At 70.4% G+C, this 13406-nt stretch overlaps 7 protein-coding genes across 7 annotated transcripts; 3 read left to right on the top strand and 4 right to left on the bottom strand.

Moving 5' to 3' along the window:
• Positions 1-584: 584 nt before the first annotated feature.
• FA09DRAFT_332623 (hypothetical protein) lies at positions 585-4016 on the top strand. Its single transcript, XM_025743536.1, has 3 exons — positions 585-794; positions 845-977; positions 1025-4016. Exons 1-3 carry the CDS (start codon positions 639-641, stop codon positions 3559-3561), a joined length of 2826 nt encoding a protein of 941 aa, XP_025595250.1. The 5' UTR covers positions 585-638; the 3' UTR covers positions 3562-4016.
• FA09DRAFT_332621 (putative TYR1-prephenate dehydrogenase) lies at positions 3601-5332 on the bottom strand. The gene is made up of 6 exons (XM_025743535.1): positions 5186-5332; positions 5074-5129; positions 4913-5026; positions 4675-4823; positions 4476-4627; positions 3601-4430 (listed from the first exon to the last, which is right to left on the bottom strand). The coding sequence occupies exons 1-6, from the start codon at positions 5305-5307 to the stop codon at positions 3617-3619; spliced, it is 1407 nt and encodes a 468-aa protein (XP_025595249.1). The 5' UTR covers positions 5308-5332; the 3' UTR covers positions 3601-3616.
• Positions 5333-5521: 189 nt separating this feature from the next.
• Positions 5522-7253, bottom strand: FA09DRAFT_363377 (hypothetical protein; the record flags this gene model as incomplete). The annotated part of the gene is made up of 4 exons (XM_025745583.1): positions 5522-5748; positions 5801-6079; positions 6135-6822; positions 6928-7253. 4 exons carry the CDS (start codon positions 7251-7253, stop codon positions 5548-5550), a joined length of 1494 nt encoding a protein of 497 aa, XP_025595248.1. The 3' UTR covers positions 5522-5547.
• A 191-nt stretch (positions 7254-7444) lies between these two features.
• Positions 7445-8276, top strand: FA09DRAFT_323430 (PRTase-like protein; the record flags this gene model as incomplete). The annotated part of the gene is made up of 3 exons (XM_025741088.1): positions 7445-7801; positions 7854-8053; positions 8104-8276. The coding sequence occupies 3 exons, from the start codon at positions 7445-7447 to the stop codon at positions 8120-8122; spliced, it is 576 nt and encodes a 191-aa protein (XP_025595247.1). The 3' UTR covers positions 8123-8276.
• Positions 8277-8782: 506 nt separating this feature from the next.
• Positions 8783-9297, bottom strand: FA09DRAFT_282718 (hypothetical protein; the record flags this gene model as incomplete). Its single annotated transcript, XM_025739833.1, has 2 exons — positions 8783-9147; positions 9201-9297. Coding segments are annotated over 2 exons (462 nt in total), but the record flags the coding sequence as incomplete, so codon positions are not given.
• Positions 9298-11309: 2012 nt separating this feature from the next.
• Positions 11310-12322, top strand: FA09DRAFT_363375 (4'-phosphopantetheinyl transferase; the record flags this gene model as incomplete). Its single annotated transcript, XM_025745582.1, has 4 exons — positions 11310-11448; positions 11500-11618; positions 11670-12176; positions 12218-12322. 4 exons carry the CDS (start codon positions 11310-11312, stop codon positions 12320-12322), a joined length of 870 nt encoding a protein of 289 aa, XP_025595245.1.
• Positions 12193-13216, bottom strand: FA09DRAFT_332619 (Ctr copper transporter). Its single transcript, XM_025743534.1, has 3 exons — positions 13092-13216; positions 12584-13046; positions 12193-12535 (listed from the first exon to the last, which is right to left on the bottom strand). Exons 1-3 carry the CDS (start codon positions 13163-13165, stop codon positions 12347-12349), a joined length of 726 nt encoding a protein of 241 aa, XP_025595244.1. The 5' UTR covers positions 13166-13216; the 3' UTR covers positions 12193-12346.
• Between the last annotated feature and the right edge of the window lie 190 nt (positions 13217-13406).

Genomic DNA, 13406 nt, shown 5'->3' with positions numbered 1-13406 from the left:
ACCCTAACCCTAACCCTAACCCTAACCCTAACCCTAACCCTAACCCTAACCCTAACCCTAACCCTAACCCTAACCCTAACCCTAACCCTAACCCTTCTGCAAGGGACCCCAGACATACCTTCTTCCCAGATGTGCCTTCTACTGCTGTGCAGGCGCAGACAGAGGCTGCAGGAGCAGGGATGTGCCTTCCTTGCAGGAGAGTCATGCAACGCAGCAGATCAGGGCCCATGCGCCATCCTCCTCTCCCTTGTTTGTATAGATCACCCTCCTGCTTGCACCAGTTGAGTAGTTTGTTCACCTCATGTCACAGGCGCTTCAAGCACAAGTGCTGTGTGCACAAGCATAGATGCTGTGTCCCAGCAGCTTGGGGTTGCTGCATGTCCCAGAGCAAGCAGGAGTGGACGGTGCTGCCCCTGTGGCACAGCGCTTGCGCATGGTCCTTGGTGGCCATTGGGGCAACAAGGCATCACCTAGGCAGCCCAGGCCTGGTGCTGACCCACATGGGGTGCTGTTGCATTCCCACGCCGCCGGAGCGTCGGCCGAGCCGCACACCCGACCTAGCCTCGCGCCTCCACCTCCCGCACCACCTCTCGCACCACCACCTGCCACGCTCCCGTTGCTCCCCGGGCCCGGCCGCCATGTCCTCAGACGCTTCCTCCTCTGCGCAGCCGGCGTCCGACGTGCAGCGCATCGAGGCCACGCGGGCATCGCTGCGCAATCTGCGCTCGCGCCTCGCAACCATCGACCGCGTGCGCGTGGCGCTCTCCGCAGTCGACGCCGGCGATGCGCTTCTCGTGCGTGCGCCGAGACGAGCCACATGCCTTCGCTGACACCATCTCGCTAGATTCCGCGCGGCTCCAAGGTGCTGATGCCCGCGCGGCCGGCGCAGGACGCGCGCGTGCGCATCGAGGAGGATGGCGTAGAGCGGGAGGTGTCGGCGGCGGAAGCGATCGCGACGCTGAGCGCTCGCAGGACCGGTGAGTGCCGCAGCAGTGGCAGAGTATCTGACGCTGACGCGGCGCAGGGCTGGAGCAGGAGATGACGCGCACGCGGCGGGAGCTGGACGGGCTGCTCCATGGATTTGCGCTGGAGAGGGAGCGTCCGGCGGCAGCGCCTGAGCCAGCGCCTTCCGCCTCGCCTAGCGCATCAGCAGCCGATCTGCCCTCGTCTGCCGCGGATCTGGCCACGCTGCTGCGCTCGTCGCAGCTTGGCGGCGTGCAAGCCGGCACAGAGGTCGACGAGCGCGGGCGCGTGCTCAACGAGGAGGGCTTGCCGTTTGTCGACGTCGTCGAGTCCGAAGCAGAAGCGCCCGTCGCGCCCAGCGCGGTGCAGCCGGCCACGCAGCCCGAGACCGCGATGGAGCGCGACGAGAAGAAGCGCTGGATGGATGAGGTATTTGCGCGGCTCGAGCGCGAGGAGACGCACGCCTCAGACGACGAGTCGGCGTCAGAAGGCGAGCCAGCCAAGTCATCAGACGACGACGAAGACGACGATGACGGCTCGCAGCCGGGCGACGCTGCGCCGAGCACGCCGCTGCCGTCGGCACAGCGCCCGGCGCCGCTGCGCTCCGTGCTCAAGCGCACCAACTCGGCCGCCTCGAGCGGCGTGGCCACGCCAACGCCGGGCTTCCAGCGCGGCTTCCTCAATCTCAACCCCAGCAGCCCCGGCCCGCAGCGCAGCAACGACCCGTTTCTCTTTGCCGCGGGCGTGCTGCCGACGCCTCAGACCGAGGCGCCGTCGCCCGCGCTGCCCGCTTCGGCGCCGACGTCTCCCGCGCCCAAGGGCCGCAAGATGCGCTTCCTGAACCTCAACCCGAGCAGCCCGGGCGCCGACGGCGTGTCGTCGCCTCTCGACGCGGCCGGCGCCTCGACTACGCCCATTGCCACATCTGCATCCGCCGAGATGGCGCGCGCCTCGTCGTCGCATGCACGCGAGTCAAGCACGTCCGCAGACGAAGACTCGACGCGGCTCACCCGCTCGCTCGAGCTGCCCGCGCGCCGCCGCAAGCAGGTGCGCATCAAGTCGCCCGCACGGCCCGCGACGTCGGACAGCCCCGAGCGGCGGCACTTTGCGCGTGGCGGCCGTCCGCTCGCTCCGCCCGTGCCATCGCGCATTGACGAAAGCGAGCGGAAAGATGCAGAGGAAGAGGCACAGAGGATCGTGGAGCTGCTCGGGCCGGGCGTCGCGCGCGGGCATCCGAATGCGCCGCCCGATCTCGACGCGTTGGAGCGTGCGAGGGCCGAAGACGAGCAGCAGCGGCTGCCACCACCGGTCCCGCCCCTGCCAAAGGGGCCGACGATGAAGGACGCAGTGGTGGAGCGCAAGCCCGCCGCCCAGCCGCTCATGCCGACCGCTGCGCCGTCGATGTTCAAGCGCGGTTTTCTGAACCGTTATGCAGCCGGGCCGTCCAAGGCTGCGCGAGAGCGGCAGCTGCCGGACGCGCCGCGGCGCTCACAGGGCATGTCGGCCCTCGAGCGCGCAGGACAGGTCGACGACGACGAAGAGGCCAAGGGCCGGGCGCCGCTGCCGCATGCACGGCCAAGCAAGGCGTTTGCAGAGCGGCTCGAGAAGCGGCGCGCCGGCGAGGCAGAGGCGCCAGAGGACGAGGAAGATGCGCAGCAAGGCCGCGTGCGCTTCGCTGCGCCACAAGCCATCGAGGACGATCCGGGCGATGTCTCACCGCCACCCGACGACGGCGATCCACCAGATGCCTCATCCGACGAGGCGTGGATGCTCTCGAGCGACGACGACTCGTCCATCGACCTCGACGCGCTTGCGCCCTCGTTCGACGCGCTCGTCGACGACCTGCACTCTGCCGAGCTGGCACGCGAGTACGAGCTCGCCAAGGCGGGCCTGGCCGAGGCGCGCGAGCGCGCGGCGCAGCGCATGCTGCTTGGCGGCAGCGACGCAATGGACGACACCGATGAGGAGGAAGACGGCACGGACATTGTGCCGCCAGAGCGGCAGGAGGGCGAGCGGGTCAGCCGCTTCAAGGCCTCGCGCGTCGCGCGCGCAGCCGGCTTCGCAGGCGGCCGGAGCAGGGAACTGAGCACGCCGAGCCGCGAGGAGCAGGACCGTCGCGCCGACGAGGTGGGTCACGAGCTCGCACACATGCTCGAGGACGCACAGAACGTCGGGCCGTCCGACGATGCGGACACCCACCCGCCGGCACGCGGACTCGGCGCGCCGCCGCCGCGCGTCGCAATGGTCATCCCGACGCTGGCGCCTGTGCGGTACCCCAAGAATGCACGCGAGCTGCTGCAGGGCGAGCGCCGCGGCCCCATCGACCTCGAGGGCGAGAGCGAAGACGAGGACGCGCTGCAGGGCGTCATGCGCGCGCGGCTCGAGGAGCAGGAGATGCGCGCCGGACTGCCGAGGGAGAGCCGCACAAAGGCGCAGGCCGGACCGCCAGAGGTGCGCCCGGCCGCTGCGCCGCTACCCGAGGCTGCGCCCGACGTCGCGCCTGCTGCAAGCGTCGAGCCTGCGTCCGAGCGTGTCGAGCCTGCGCCGAAGCGTGTCTCGCGCTTCAAGGCCGCGCGGCAGTCCGCCCGCGACGCCTGAGTCACCCTCCCACACATCATTTCACCCTCTGCTGCGCAATGCATGTGATGCACGTTCATTGCTGCTCTAGCGCGGCGACCGCCTTGAGCATCTCGGCGCCGATGACGGCGGCCTCGTCGAAGCGCGGCGCAAAGAACGCACTTGTGCTCTCGAAGCGCCACTGATACAGCTCAAAGTTGCCAAATCGCACCGCCTGCGCCCAGCCGCGCGCGGCGACGACAAACTCGGTGTCGTCGGCACGAAAGTCGTGGTCATGAATGGCCGCGCGCACCGACGCCCGCACGCGTGCCGGCGAGCGGAAGAGGTACTCGCACACGCCGATCCAGAGGCGGAAGATGGGCGTGGCGGCGAGGTCGAGGTGCGCGTACGGGTCGATGCGCAGCAGGTGCCAGCAGTCGACGATGGCGAGCAGCGCGAGGTGCGAGTTCGGCGGCGGCGCGGGCGCGGGCGCCGAGTCCTCGCCGACGGCCTTGCGTGCGACGAGGTGGAAGCGGTCGAGCAGGCGGTCGCTCATGAGGATCGGCTTGCGCTCGCGCGGCCCCTCGGCGTCGTCGCCGCGTGTGCGTGCGCCGCCCGCGCCCTCTTCGTCGTCCGCCCAGCCGAACACGCCGCGCCGCGCCTCGAACACACGCTGCAGCAGCGCCTCCTCGCGCTCGGCGACCATGAGCTTGAACATGGCCGTCGCGCTGTCGGCGTACTGCTGCACCTGCGTGCGCGCCGCGGGGTTCAGCAGCGCGAGCCCGGCGTACACGTGCCACTTGGCCGCGTAGATGCGCAGCATGATGTTGATCTTGACCGTTTCGATGCCGCCGGGGTACAGCCCCGTCTCCCAAGGGTACGCCTCGGAGCACCGCCAAGCCGTGCCCATCCTGCGGCACGTCAGCAGCAGCGGGACAAGTGGTGGTGCTACTCACGAGAGAAAGGCGGCGTGCGTGCAGGCCTGCGTGTTGGCCGTCACCGTGTCGTGGTCCTCGTACGAGAGGTACACGAAGCGGCTCTTGAAGCACGCCATGATGCGCTCGACGAGGCGCATCTTCTCGTCGGGCGCGCGATACTGGATCAGGACCTGCCAGAGTGTCAGCCCACGCCGAGGAGAGATGTGGAATGACTCACCAGCGGCTGGTCCGTCGGGTCGACGCGCGGGCCGTGCATCGAGTGGCACGAAATGATGTGCACGTCGTCGGGCAGGTGCTTGTCAAACGCTGCGCGCTCCGGCGCCTTGACGGACGTCTGGCCCGACACGATGGCGCCCTGCTTCGTCGCTGCGCCGCATCAGCCCAGTTCAGCAGTCGCCACTCCTGCGGTCGCTGCGGCGCCCCAGCCACCGCACTGGACACGTTGCGCTACTCACACGGCCCGTACAGCCCGACGACGGCGTCAATGTAGGCCGCCTCGACGCTGTAGATGATGAGGTCGGAGCGCCGCGAGACGTAGTGCCCGTCGCGCCAGACGGTGAGCGGCGAGTCTGCCGCAGCGTCAGCACGGCCAGGGTGCGCCGTGCGCAGCACTCACCCTTGAACTCCTCGGCCAGCTTTGCATAGTTCTCTTCCCGGTCGCACACGTTGACGCTGGCGCAGCCACTCAGCGCCGTGCCGCGCGTGGCCCTCCCCTGCCCCTCACTCACTGCTGCCAGCCGGCGTCGGCGAAGCGCTGCGCATACAGGCGGCCCATGTCGCCCATGCCGATGATGCCGATCTCGATGCGCGCCTGCTCTTCGGCGAGCGCAGACGACGACGCGGCGGCCATGTCGGACTGCGAGAGTGTGTGAGCGGTGCGAGGGTGTGGGAGTCACGAAGGAAGCGAGGCGGCGCGCGCTGCCGCGCCTTGGCGTCGTGGAGGCGCGCCGCGCGCCGCGATCTTCTCCCGCGGGAGTCGGCGCCGCACAGACACGGCCCGCTCTCATGCTCACTCCGGGCTCTGCACCGCTCAGACAAGGCACCGGCACTACCAACCACACGTGCGCAGTACAGCTATGCCATTGCGCCATCACTCCAGCTCGTCCATGCCCTCGCGCTCGCGCCGCTCGCGCGCCTCGCGGTCGCCAATCGCCGCGTCGCGCAGCATCTCCTCGACGTCGGGCGCGACGACAAACTTGCGGTGCAGCTCGCCGAGCGTCGTCGCCGTCGCGCTGCTGGCGTCGAGCACCATGAGCTGCTGCAGGAACGCCGCCTGCGAGCCGCCGGTGACCTGCAAGGCGTCAGCACCGCAGCGACCGAACTGCACAGTCCGCCTGGCTCACCTCCATCTGCACGTCGCCGAAGCGCAGCGCCACCTTGCCGTCCTTGAACACGTCCAGGCGGCCCACCTGGCCCTCGACGCGCCGCTCGCCCTCCTCCGTCTTGACCTCGGGCCGGTCCGCCGGGCCGCGCACGTCGGCGGCGAAGGCGACGCTGCGCTTGCCCTTCTCCTTCGGCGGCGACGACGAGAGCTCCGGCGCGGCTGCGGCAGAAGGCGCAGCGAAAGACGGAAAGAGGCCGGGAAACTGGAAGAGATAAAGAAGATTTTCTGGGCCGTCGCCCTGCAGCAACGTCAGCTTTGCAGCACACCACACTTGTGCCACACATCACACGCACCTCGTCGGCAGGCACAAAGTCGGCCAGCAGGTCGTCGGGCACCTCCTCCGTCTCCGAGTCGCTCAGGTCGAGCGCATCGGCGCCGCGCGCTTCTTCCTTGGGCGCCTCGTCCTCGTCCTCTCCGCTGCTGTCAGGAGCGAGGCCCTCGGGGTCGTCCTTGAGCGCCTCCTTCTCCTTGCCCTTCTTGGTGCCCTCCTTCGCCGGCTTGGCCCCTTTCGGCTTGGCGTCCTTCGGCTTCGCCTCCTTCTTGGCCTTCTCCTTCAGCCGCGGCAGCGCACGCGGCGCGAGCTCGTCGAGCGCGTGCACCTCGTCCATGTCGACGATCTCGACGCCGTCCTCGTTGTCCGAGTACGTCTCCTTCTCCTTGAACTCATCGGGGTCGCGGTAGCGCCCGCCCTCGGGCTTGACGTCGCCGCCGACGCCCGGCGGCGCGCCCGCCCACGACGGCCCGGCGCCGCGCGTGCCGCTCGTGCGCGAGCGCTCGGCCCGCGAGAGGGCGCCGGTGCCCTGGGCAAACGGACCGGTGGCGACCATCTCGACGGGCGCATACGCCGCCGCGCCGCCGCGCCCTCCGCCGCGCCCGCCACGCCCGCCGCGGTCCGAGCCGCGAAAGCCGTCGCCTCGCCCGCGTCCGCGAGAGGGGCCGGCGCTCGGCACGCTGTCCGTGGGCTCCTGCTTGACGGTGGCCCTGTGATGTGTGTGAGCAAGTGTGCCAGGGCCGCAATTTTCACAGCGGCGCCGGCGTCACCGGTGCGCGGTGTGGCCGGTGCATGCTGCCTGGCTCCTCACTCACTCGCGCGGCCGGCGCTGCGGCATCACGGGGCGGAAGATCATCTTCTGGCTGGCGCCGCGGCCGCGCGGCACCATGCTCTGCGTGCGTGGCTGCGGTGCAGGCGTGGCCGAGCCGGAGCCGATGCGCACCTCGCCCGGCGGGCCCGCGGCAGCCGAGCCCGACGCGCTGGGCGCCGAGGCGTTGGGCCCGGCGGCGAGGCCCTGGCCGGGCAGCGTCGACACGGCCTCGTCGAGGGCGACGCTGGGCGCGGGCGGCGGCGACGGCACGCGCGGCGGCGAGTCGTCCGAGTCGGGCGCTGTGGGTGCAGCTCGGCGGCGCGGCGGCATGGTGGGCGGGGTGCGGGTGTGGTGGAGGAGGAGCAGGCAGCAGCACGCCAAAAGCTGGCTGCCAGGCACGCATCTGTCGGCCGGGAGGCGCCAAGCCAGCAGCTCCCACGGAACGTGCGCCGCGGCCTCTCTCCGCCGCTGCTTCTTCTTCGCACACCACCACCACTCCGCACGTCGCCTGCACCGCCAGCATGTCCGCTCCCGGCACCGCCGACGCGCCCGACATCGCCTTCCTGCGCAAGCACCTCGTCTTCTACCCCGACTACCCCAAGAAGGGCGTCAACTTCGTCGACATCTTCCCGCTGCTGCGCACGCCGCTCGCGTTCGAGGGCCTCATCACGCATCTCCTCTCGCACATCTTCACCGTCACGCTGCCGCGCCTGCCCGACGGCCAGAAGATCGACGCCGTCGTCGGCCTCGACGCGCGCGGCTTCCTCTTCGGGCCCGTGCTGGCGCAGCGCCTCGGCGCCGCCTTTGTGCCCGTGCGCAAGGCCGGCAAGCTGCCGGGCACGTGCGAGCAGGCGACGTACGAGAAAGAGTACGGCACGGTGAGCAGCACGCACAGGGCGCCGCGCTTGCACGAGGCTGATGCCGGTGCAGGACGTGTTCGAGGCGCAGGCCGGCTCGCTGCCCGCCGGCGCCAACGTCATCGTCGTCGACGACCTCATCGCGACGGGCGGCAGCGCCAAGGCCGCCGGCGAGCTCGTCGCCAAGCTCGGCGGCAAGACGCTCGAGTACCTCTTCGTCGTCGACATTCCCTTCCTCCAGGGCGCGTCGAAGCTCGACGCGCCGTCGTACGCGTGAGTGACATGCACTGGCCGATGCGCACTGCGTCTGACACTCCACACAGCATGATCGATGTCGACTAGAGGCAATATATAAAGTCATGGTTCAGAGCGCGGGTAATGGTACAGCGCGACAACTAAAAGGGGCAGCTCGAAAGCGCGGGGGTGAGTGAAGTGAAGGCGGCGTGGCGGCGACGATGGCGGGATGGCGCCGATGGGAAGGTGGGTATAAGACGCCTAGGCGTTCTGCAGCTGGCCGCGCACGGCGCCGGCGACGAACTTTTCCGTGTGCGTGTCGACGGCGTAGCCCGCCGGGTTGGCGATGATCTCTTGCAGCGTGAAGCCCGAGGCGCTGCTCGTGTCCTTGCCCGTCTGCGCGTTGTTCGAGCCGGACGTGAAGGGGCCCTTGACGCACGCGCTCGAGTAGCGCTTGCTCTTGGACCACCACTTCGGCTGCGGGTCCTTGAAGGCGATCACCGGCGGGCCGGCCTGGCCGGCGGCGCTGCGGTGCGTGTGCGTCGACGTCTTGGCGAGCGAGTAGTACTCGCCGGTGACGCCGTTGAGGACAATGTCGTAGCAGAGGATGTTCTTGGCCTCATTGATGCGCAGCGTGTACTTGCCCGTCGCGCCCTCCTGGCCCGCGACGGCGGCGCCCTGCGGGTTGATGATCGTGCTCGACACGGCCTTGCCGGTGAACTTGTGCGAGAAGGAGCGCGGCTTCTTGACGGGCACCTCGGACGGCAACAGCTGCGCGCGGATGGCGCCGGCGGTGAAGGCCTCGGTGTGCGTGTCGGTGAAGAAGTTACCCGGGTTCTGCTCGAGCTGCTTGAGCGTGAAGCCCGACGCGGAGCCCGTGTCGGTGCCCGTGGGCGCGAGGCCCGTGCGGAAGGGGCCCTTGAGGCAGCCCTTGCTCTCGCGGATCTCCTCGCCGAGGTGGTTCTTGCGCGTGAACTGCGGGTTCGGGAACGCGATGCGCGGCGGGCCGTTCTGCCCGGCGGCCGCCTCGTGGATGTGCGTCGCCGTGGCGGCGGGCGAGTCGTACTCGCCCGTGACGCCGACGGTGCGGATGTCGTAGCAGATGATCTCCTTGTCCGAGTTGATGAAGTAGGCTGCGGGTGCGTCAGCGCGGGCCGCCGTGCTGGGGCCGCTCACGTCCACTGACAGAAGTGGCCGTAGGCGCCGGGCTGGCCGGGTGTCGCGACGTTCTGCTGGTTGACGACGTTGCCGGGGATCGGGCGGCCGTACACGGCGCTGGTAAAGTAGCTCGGCTGCTTGCACTTAGTGCCGATCTTGCCGCCGAAGTGCTTGCCGAGCAGGCCGGTGCGCTCCTCGAGCGGCGCCGAGGGCGCGGCAAAGGCGGCGGGTGCGAGTGCGAGGAGGGTGGCGGCGGCGGCGAACTTCATGGTGGGCTAGGAGCGGGAGAGGGAGATGTGGGCGGCGAGAGGGACGAGCCGGGGGCATGCTTATGTACCCTGCGAACCCGTGCGTGGTGCAGCGCTGCAGGAGCGCTGATCCGCGCCGGCGCCGGCGGCCCACGCTGGCGGAGCGCACGCAGCGTGCGGGTGCGGAGCGTCGTAGCCGGCGGAGCAGCCGCAGCGTAGTCATCGGCCCAGCCTGCAGAGCACTCGCATCGCAGGTGCGGCTCATCGCTGCGACGTGCTGCTGCGTGACGTCGCCCGAGGCAGATGCCAAGGCTCGGCCCTCGCGACGAGGGGCAGCGCCGGCGGGCGGAGGGGTCAGCATCGCAGCGTGCAGCGACGGCGCCCCGGGGCGAGCATCGCCGCTGCTCCGCCCTGCTGCGGCGCTCTCGCACCCTCCGCTGGTGCTCTGCGCACAGCGAGCAGCTCGGGGCTTGGCATCGCCCGCCGTGTGCTAGCGTGCGTGCCTGAGCCAGCGGCCCCGCGCTCCCGCCGCCGTGCTCCTCCGTCCGGAGGCCCTCGCGGCCCCTCGGCCCGCCGCTGCCGCAGCCGTTGCGCGAGGCCCGCCTCCTGACGCAGCACACGCCTGATGTTGCATCAGCACATGGGCCGCTGCGCAGATGCCCTGCAAGCTGCGGCTGCAGCTGCGCTGCGGTGCTGCGAGTGGTGTGTGGCCTCGTAGAGTGCTCCGAGTGCAGCGATGCAGTGTGAGTGCTCCGCTTCGAGATGGAGCCTCCGCTGCCGCCTCCGCCTCCGCCTCCGGGTGTCGGCGCGCGCCGATCAGGCCACTCGCCGAGCACGCACGCGCCCAGCGTCCGCCGCGTGCCAAGACCTGCGCGCGGCGGGGTCGCAAGCCGCGATCTCGCAGAAGGCGTGCGGCACACACTCTGCATGCTGCGCTGCTCCTCCAGGCGGCAGCATCCGCGCAGATGATGATGCATGCTCGCCAGCGGCGCAGAGCCTCCTTCTGCAACTCAGACACAGCCGCAGCATCACGCAAGCACCCGTCGTCGTCCGATGGCGCGGCAGCGTGGACGTGCCCAGGCAGCGTCTCGTAGGACAGGCGCCTTTTGCGGCTCGCAGCGCATCGCCCACATCAGGCCGCATGCGCAGGCTGTCCTTCCCACGCCGGCGCTGAGACCGTGCCGTCCAGCGCGCCAGCTCCACCACGCCCTGCCCTGCGCCGCCACACGCCATGGAGAGAAGGCTCGCAGGATGTGCGGGGTGCCGGTGCGAGGCGTGCGCCAGCTCAGCGTGCAGCACGTGGCCTCATCGGGCGGCCATCTCGCTGCGGCTGCCTGTGCTTGCCCCTCTCTACACTCTTACTGCACGCTGACATCGGCGTTAGGGCTCGCCGGCACGAGCAACGCGTGGATGATGCATCCGAGCGACGCCGCCGAGGTCCGGCTGGGCGCGCCGTGGATTGCTCTGCGAGGGGCTGCCAAGGCCGGCTTCGGCGACTGCTCGACGCGGGGATCGACGGGGTGCAGCTGTGCCCTCTCGGCCGTGAGCATGTGGCTGGAAGAGACGGCCCGCGGGGGATGTCGGCCGGGTGCAGCGAGGTGCCGCTGGGGTGCCCGCGAGGCGGAGCAGACGTGAGAGCGCCAAGCCTTTGCTCGCCCGCGCGGACCCGCGCAGGACGAGATCTGCCGCGCAGAGGCCGTTGAAGCGTGACGTGGGCGGCGCTGCTGCCGTGCCGCGCCGCCGCTTGGCGTGGGCGCCGCGTCCTTGCTTCTCTCCACCGCCCCGAGCGCGCACGTGCCGCCGACCAGACCCTGCGCTAGCCCCTCCTCCACACCACCGCACCGCGCACCCCTCGGCCGCTACCACCACCTCGCGGCGCTCGCAGCAGCATGCCGCTGCAGCTGTGGGCCGTCGACGTGAGCGGCCACGCGCGCGCGCTGCCCGACGCCGCCGCCGTCGCGCGCGCCCGGCTGCCGGCCAGCGAGGCCGAGGTGGTCGCGCGCTTCGTGCGCGCCATCGACCGGGCCCGTGAGTGCAGGCTGCGGCCGGTGCGCTGCATGTGTTGACCTGACCACCCAGGCAGCCTCGCCGGCAAGCTGCTGCTGCGGCTCGCGCTCTGCGAGGTCGAGCCGGCATGCGCCGCCGCCGGCTGGCAGGCGCTGCGCTTCGACAAGACACGCGAGGGCCGGCCCTTTCTGGTGCGTGCCGGTGTGAAGCGCACCTTCGCATCCACGCTGAGGCGCAGACAGGTTCACCCAGCCATGCCGCTCGACTTCAACATCTCGCACGACGGCGACTGGGTCGTGCTGGCGCTCCAGCGCGACGCCGCGAGCCGCGTGGGCGTCGACGTCATGGAGCTGGCGTTGCCGCACTTTGAGCGCGACGTGGCCAGCTTCGTCGAGACGATGGAGCTCGCACTCACGCCGCGCGAGACGGCCTGGGTCCTTGCGGCCACCACGGGCGCGGGCGGCTACGAGGCGCGGCAAGCCGAGGCGCTCCGACGCCTGTACGACCTCTGGACGCACAAGGAAGCCTACACCAAGGCACTCGGCCTCGGGCTCGGCTTCGACTTTGCGCGCCTCGAGCTGCGCCTCGGCGATGCACGCGAGCAGCGGAGCGTACGCTGCGCGCTCCTCTCCGACGGGAAAGAAGAGCCCCGCTTCGTCTTCACCGAGCTGCTGCTGCCGCCGGGCGCCGAGCGCGGCCAGGCGCCGCCGACGCCCGGCGAGGGCACCGGCCTGCCGAGCCAGCTCGTCGTCGCGCAGGGGCCGCTGCAAGAGGCGCACACGCAGGTCAGCCCGCCGGTCGCGCTGCAGGCGGCCAAGAACGCCGGCTGGCTGCGCATGACGACGCTAGGTGGGTTGCTCGAGGCGTCACGGGGTCATACAAATGTCACAGATGAGTCATGGGAAGGTATGAGGAGGGGCTAGCCGCAGCATGCGCCGCTGGAGGAGCCGTGCTGCTCGCGCAGTAGCACCGGACCGGCATGCTCATCTTCGTCCAGAGGCACGGCGAGGGTGTCCCAGGTGGCGAAAAAGTGGCCAAACAGCCCGCCGAGCACGATGGCGATGAGCAGGTACCCGTTGAAGGACATGGCCAGGAGCATGACGATGTACTGGGCGTGTGTCAGCGGCGCCGCAGCGGAGACTCGCACGGCACTCACCGCGCCGGCGAACTGCGTCGCATAGACCAGGCTGCGCACGGTCTGCTGCAGCACCGTCGGGCGGAAGCGGCGCGGGCCGGAGCGGCGCAGCGTGCGGGCGCCCGCCGAGCGGCGCGGCAGGCCGTAGAAGACGCTCTCGAGCCTGGCGAGCGCACCCGCTCCCGCCGGCGCGGCATTCAGCTCCGGCACAGCCGCCGCCTCGAGCGAGCCGCCGTCTTCCGTCTTGCCCGCGCTCTGACGGCGCTCGTCGCGGGTGTCCATGTTGCCCACGCGCTGCTCGTCGCGGCGGCGCGCCAGGGCGCTGGCGAGGATGTAGCGGTCCCACTCGCGGCCCCAGCGGCGCACCGACTCGACGAGCACGACGAGCAGGAACACGCCGATGCACGTGCCCGCGAACTGCGCCTCCGTCGAGATGCGCCACGACGACGTGAGGAAGCACGCGCCGATCGTCTGCCAGTTGCCGCTGCGAGAGGTCAGAGAGCGCCGAGGCTGGCGGCGTGGCACTCACAGCATGTGCATCGAGCACGCCATGGCGTCGCCGTCCATGTCCATGCCCATGTCGTCGTCGTGGCGGGCCTGCATGGCGACAAATGTGCAGTGGCGAGTGTGAGGCTGGACGAGAGATGCAAGCAGGCCCGGGCGTGGCCGAGGATGCCAACGTGGGCGAGGTCGATGAGGCCAGCGCCTCGGAGCCTTTCGCGGCGCCTTTCGAGCGCGGGGCGTGAGGCGCGGGCGCGTCGGCCGAGCTGGGCCGCGGCAGGCGTGGGAACAGCGGCGGGCAAGAGGCGGTGCCGATTTCGCCTTTCGCGCCTTCGCCTCGCCT

Source organism: Tilletiopsis washingtonensis (assembly GCF_003144115.1).
Source record: "Tilletiopsis washingtonensis strain MCA 4186 unplaced genomic scaffold FA09scaffold_26, whole genome shotgun sequence".
NCBI lineage: Eukaryota > Fungi > Basidiomycota > Exobasidiomycetes > Entylomatales > Tilletiopsis > Tilletiopsis washingtonensis.
The sequence above is the reverse complement of the archived record's forward strand: the minus strand, read 5'-3'. Positions and strand labels throughout refer to the sequence as shown.

What these genes read in the sequence shown, in the direction of transcription:
- FA09DRAFT_332623 (XM_025743536.1), top strand. Translation starts at nt 639, where the DNA reads ATGTCCTCAGACGCTTCCTCCTCTGCGCAGCCGGCGTCCGACGTGCAG. An exon ending in ACGCCGGCGATGCGCTTCTC is followed by an intron (nt 795 to 844) that starts GTGCGTGCGCCG and finishes CCATCTCGCTAG; the next exon opens with ATTCCGCGCGGCTCCAAGGT. An exon ending in GCTGAGCGCTCGCAGGACCG is followed by an intron (nt 978 to 1,024) that starts GTGAGTGCCGCA and finishes GACGCGGCGCAG; the next exon opens with GGCTGGAGCAGGAGATGACG.
- FA09DRAFT_332621 (XM_025743535.1), bottom strand. Translation starts at nt 5,307, where the DNA reads ATGGCCGCCGCGTCGTCGTCTGCGCTCGCCGAAGAGCAGGCGCGCATC. An exon ending in CGTCGGGCTGTACGGGCCGT is followed by an intron (nt 4,824 to 4,912) that starts GTGAGTAGCGCA and finishes GATGCGGCGCAG; the next exon opens with CGACGAAGCAGGGCGCCATC. An exon ending in ACCCGACGGACCAGCCGCTG is followed by an intron (nt 4,628 to 4,674) that starts GTGAGTCATTCC and finishes ACACTCTGGCAG; the next exon opens with GTCCTGATCCAGTATCGCGC.
- FA09DRAFT_332619 (XM_025743534.1), bottom strand. Translation starts at nt 13,165, where the DNA reads ATGCAGGCCCGCCACGACGACGACATGGGCATGGACATGGACGGCGAC. An exon ending in GCGTGCTCGATGCACATGCT is followed by an intron (nt 13,047 to 13,091) that starts GTGAGTGCCACG and finishes GACCTCTCGCAG; the next exon opens with CGGCAACTGGCAGACGATCG. An exon ending in CGACGCAGTTCGCCGGCGCG is followed by an intron (nt 12,536 to 12,583) that starts GTGAGTGCCGTG and finishes ACACACGCCCAG; the next exon opens with TACATCGTCATGCTCCTGGC.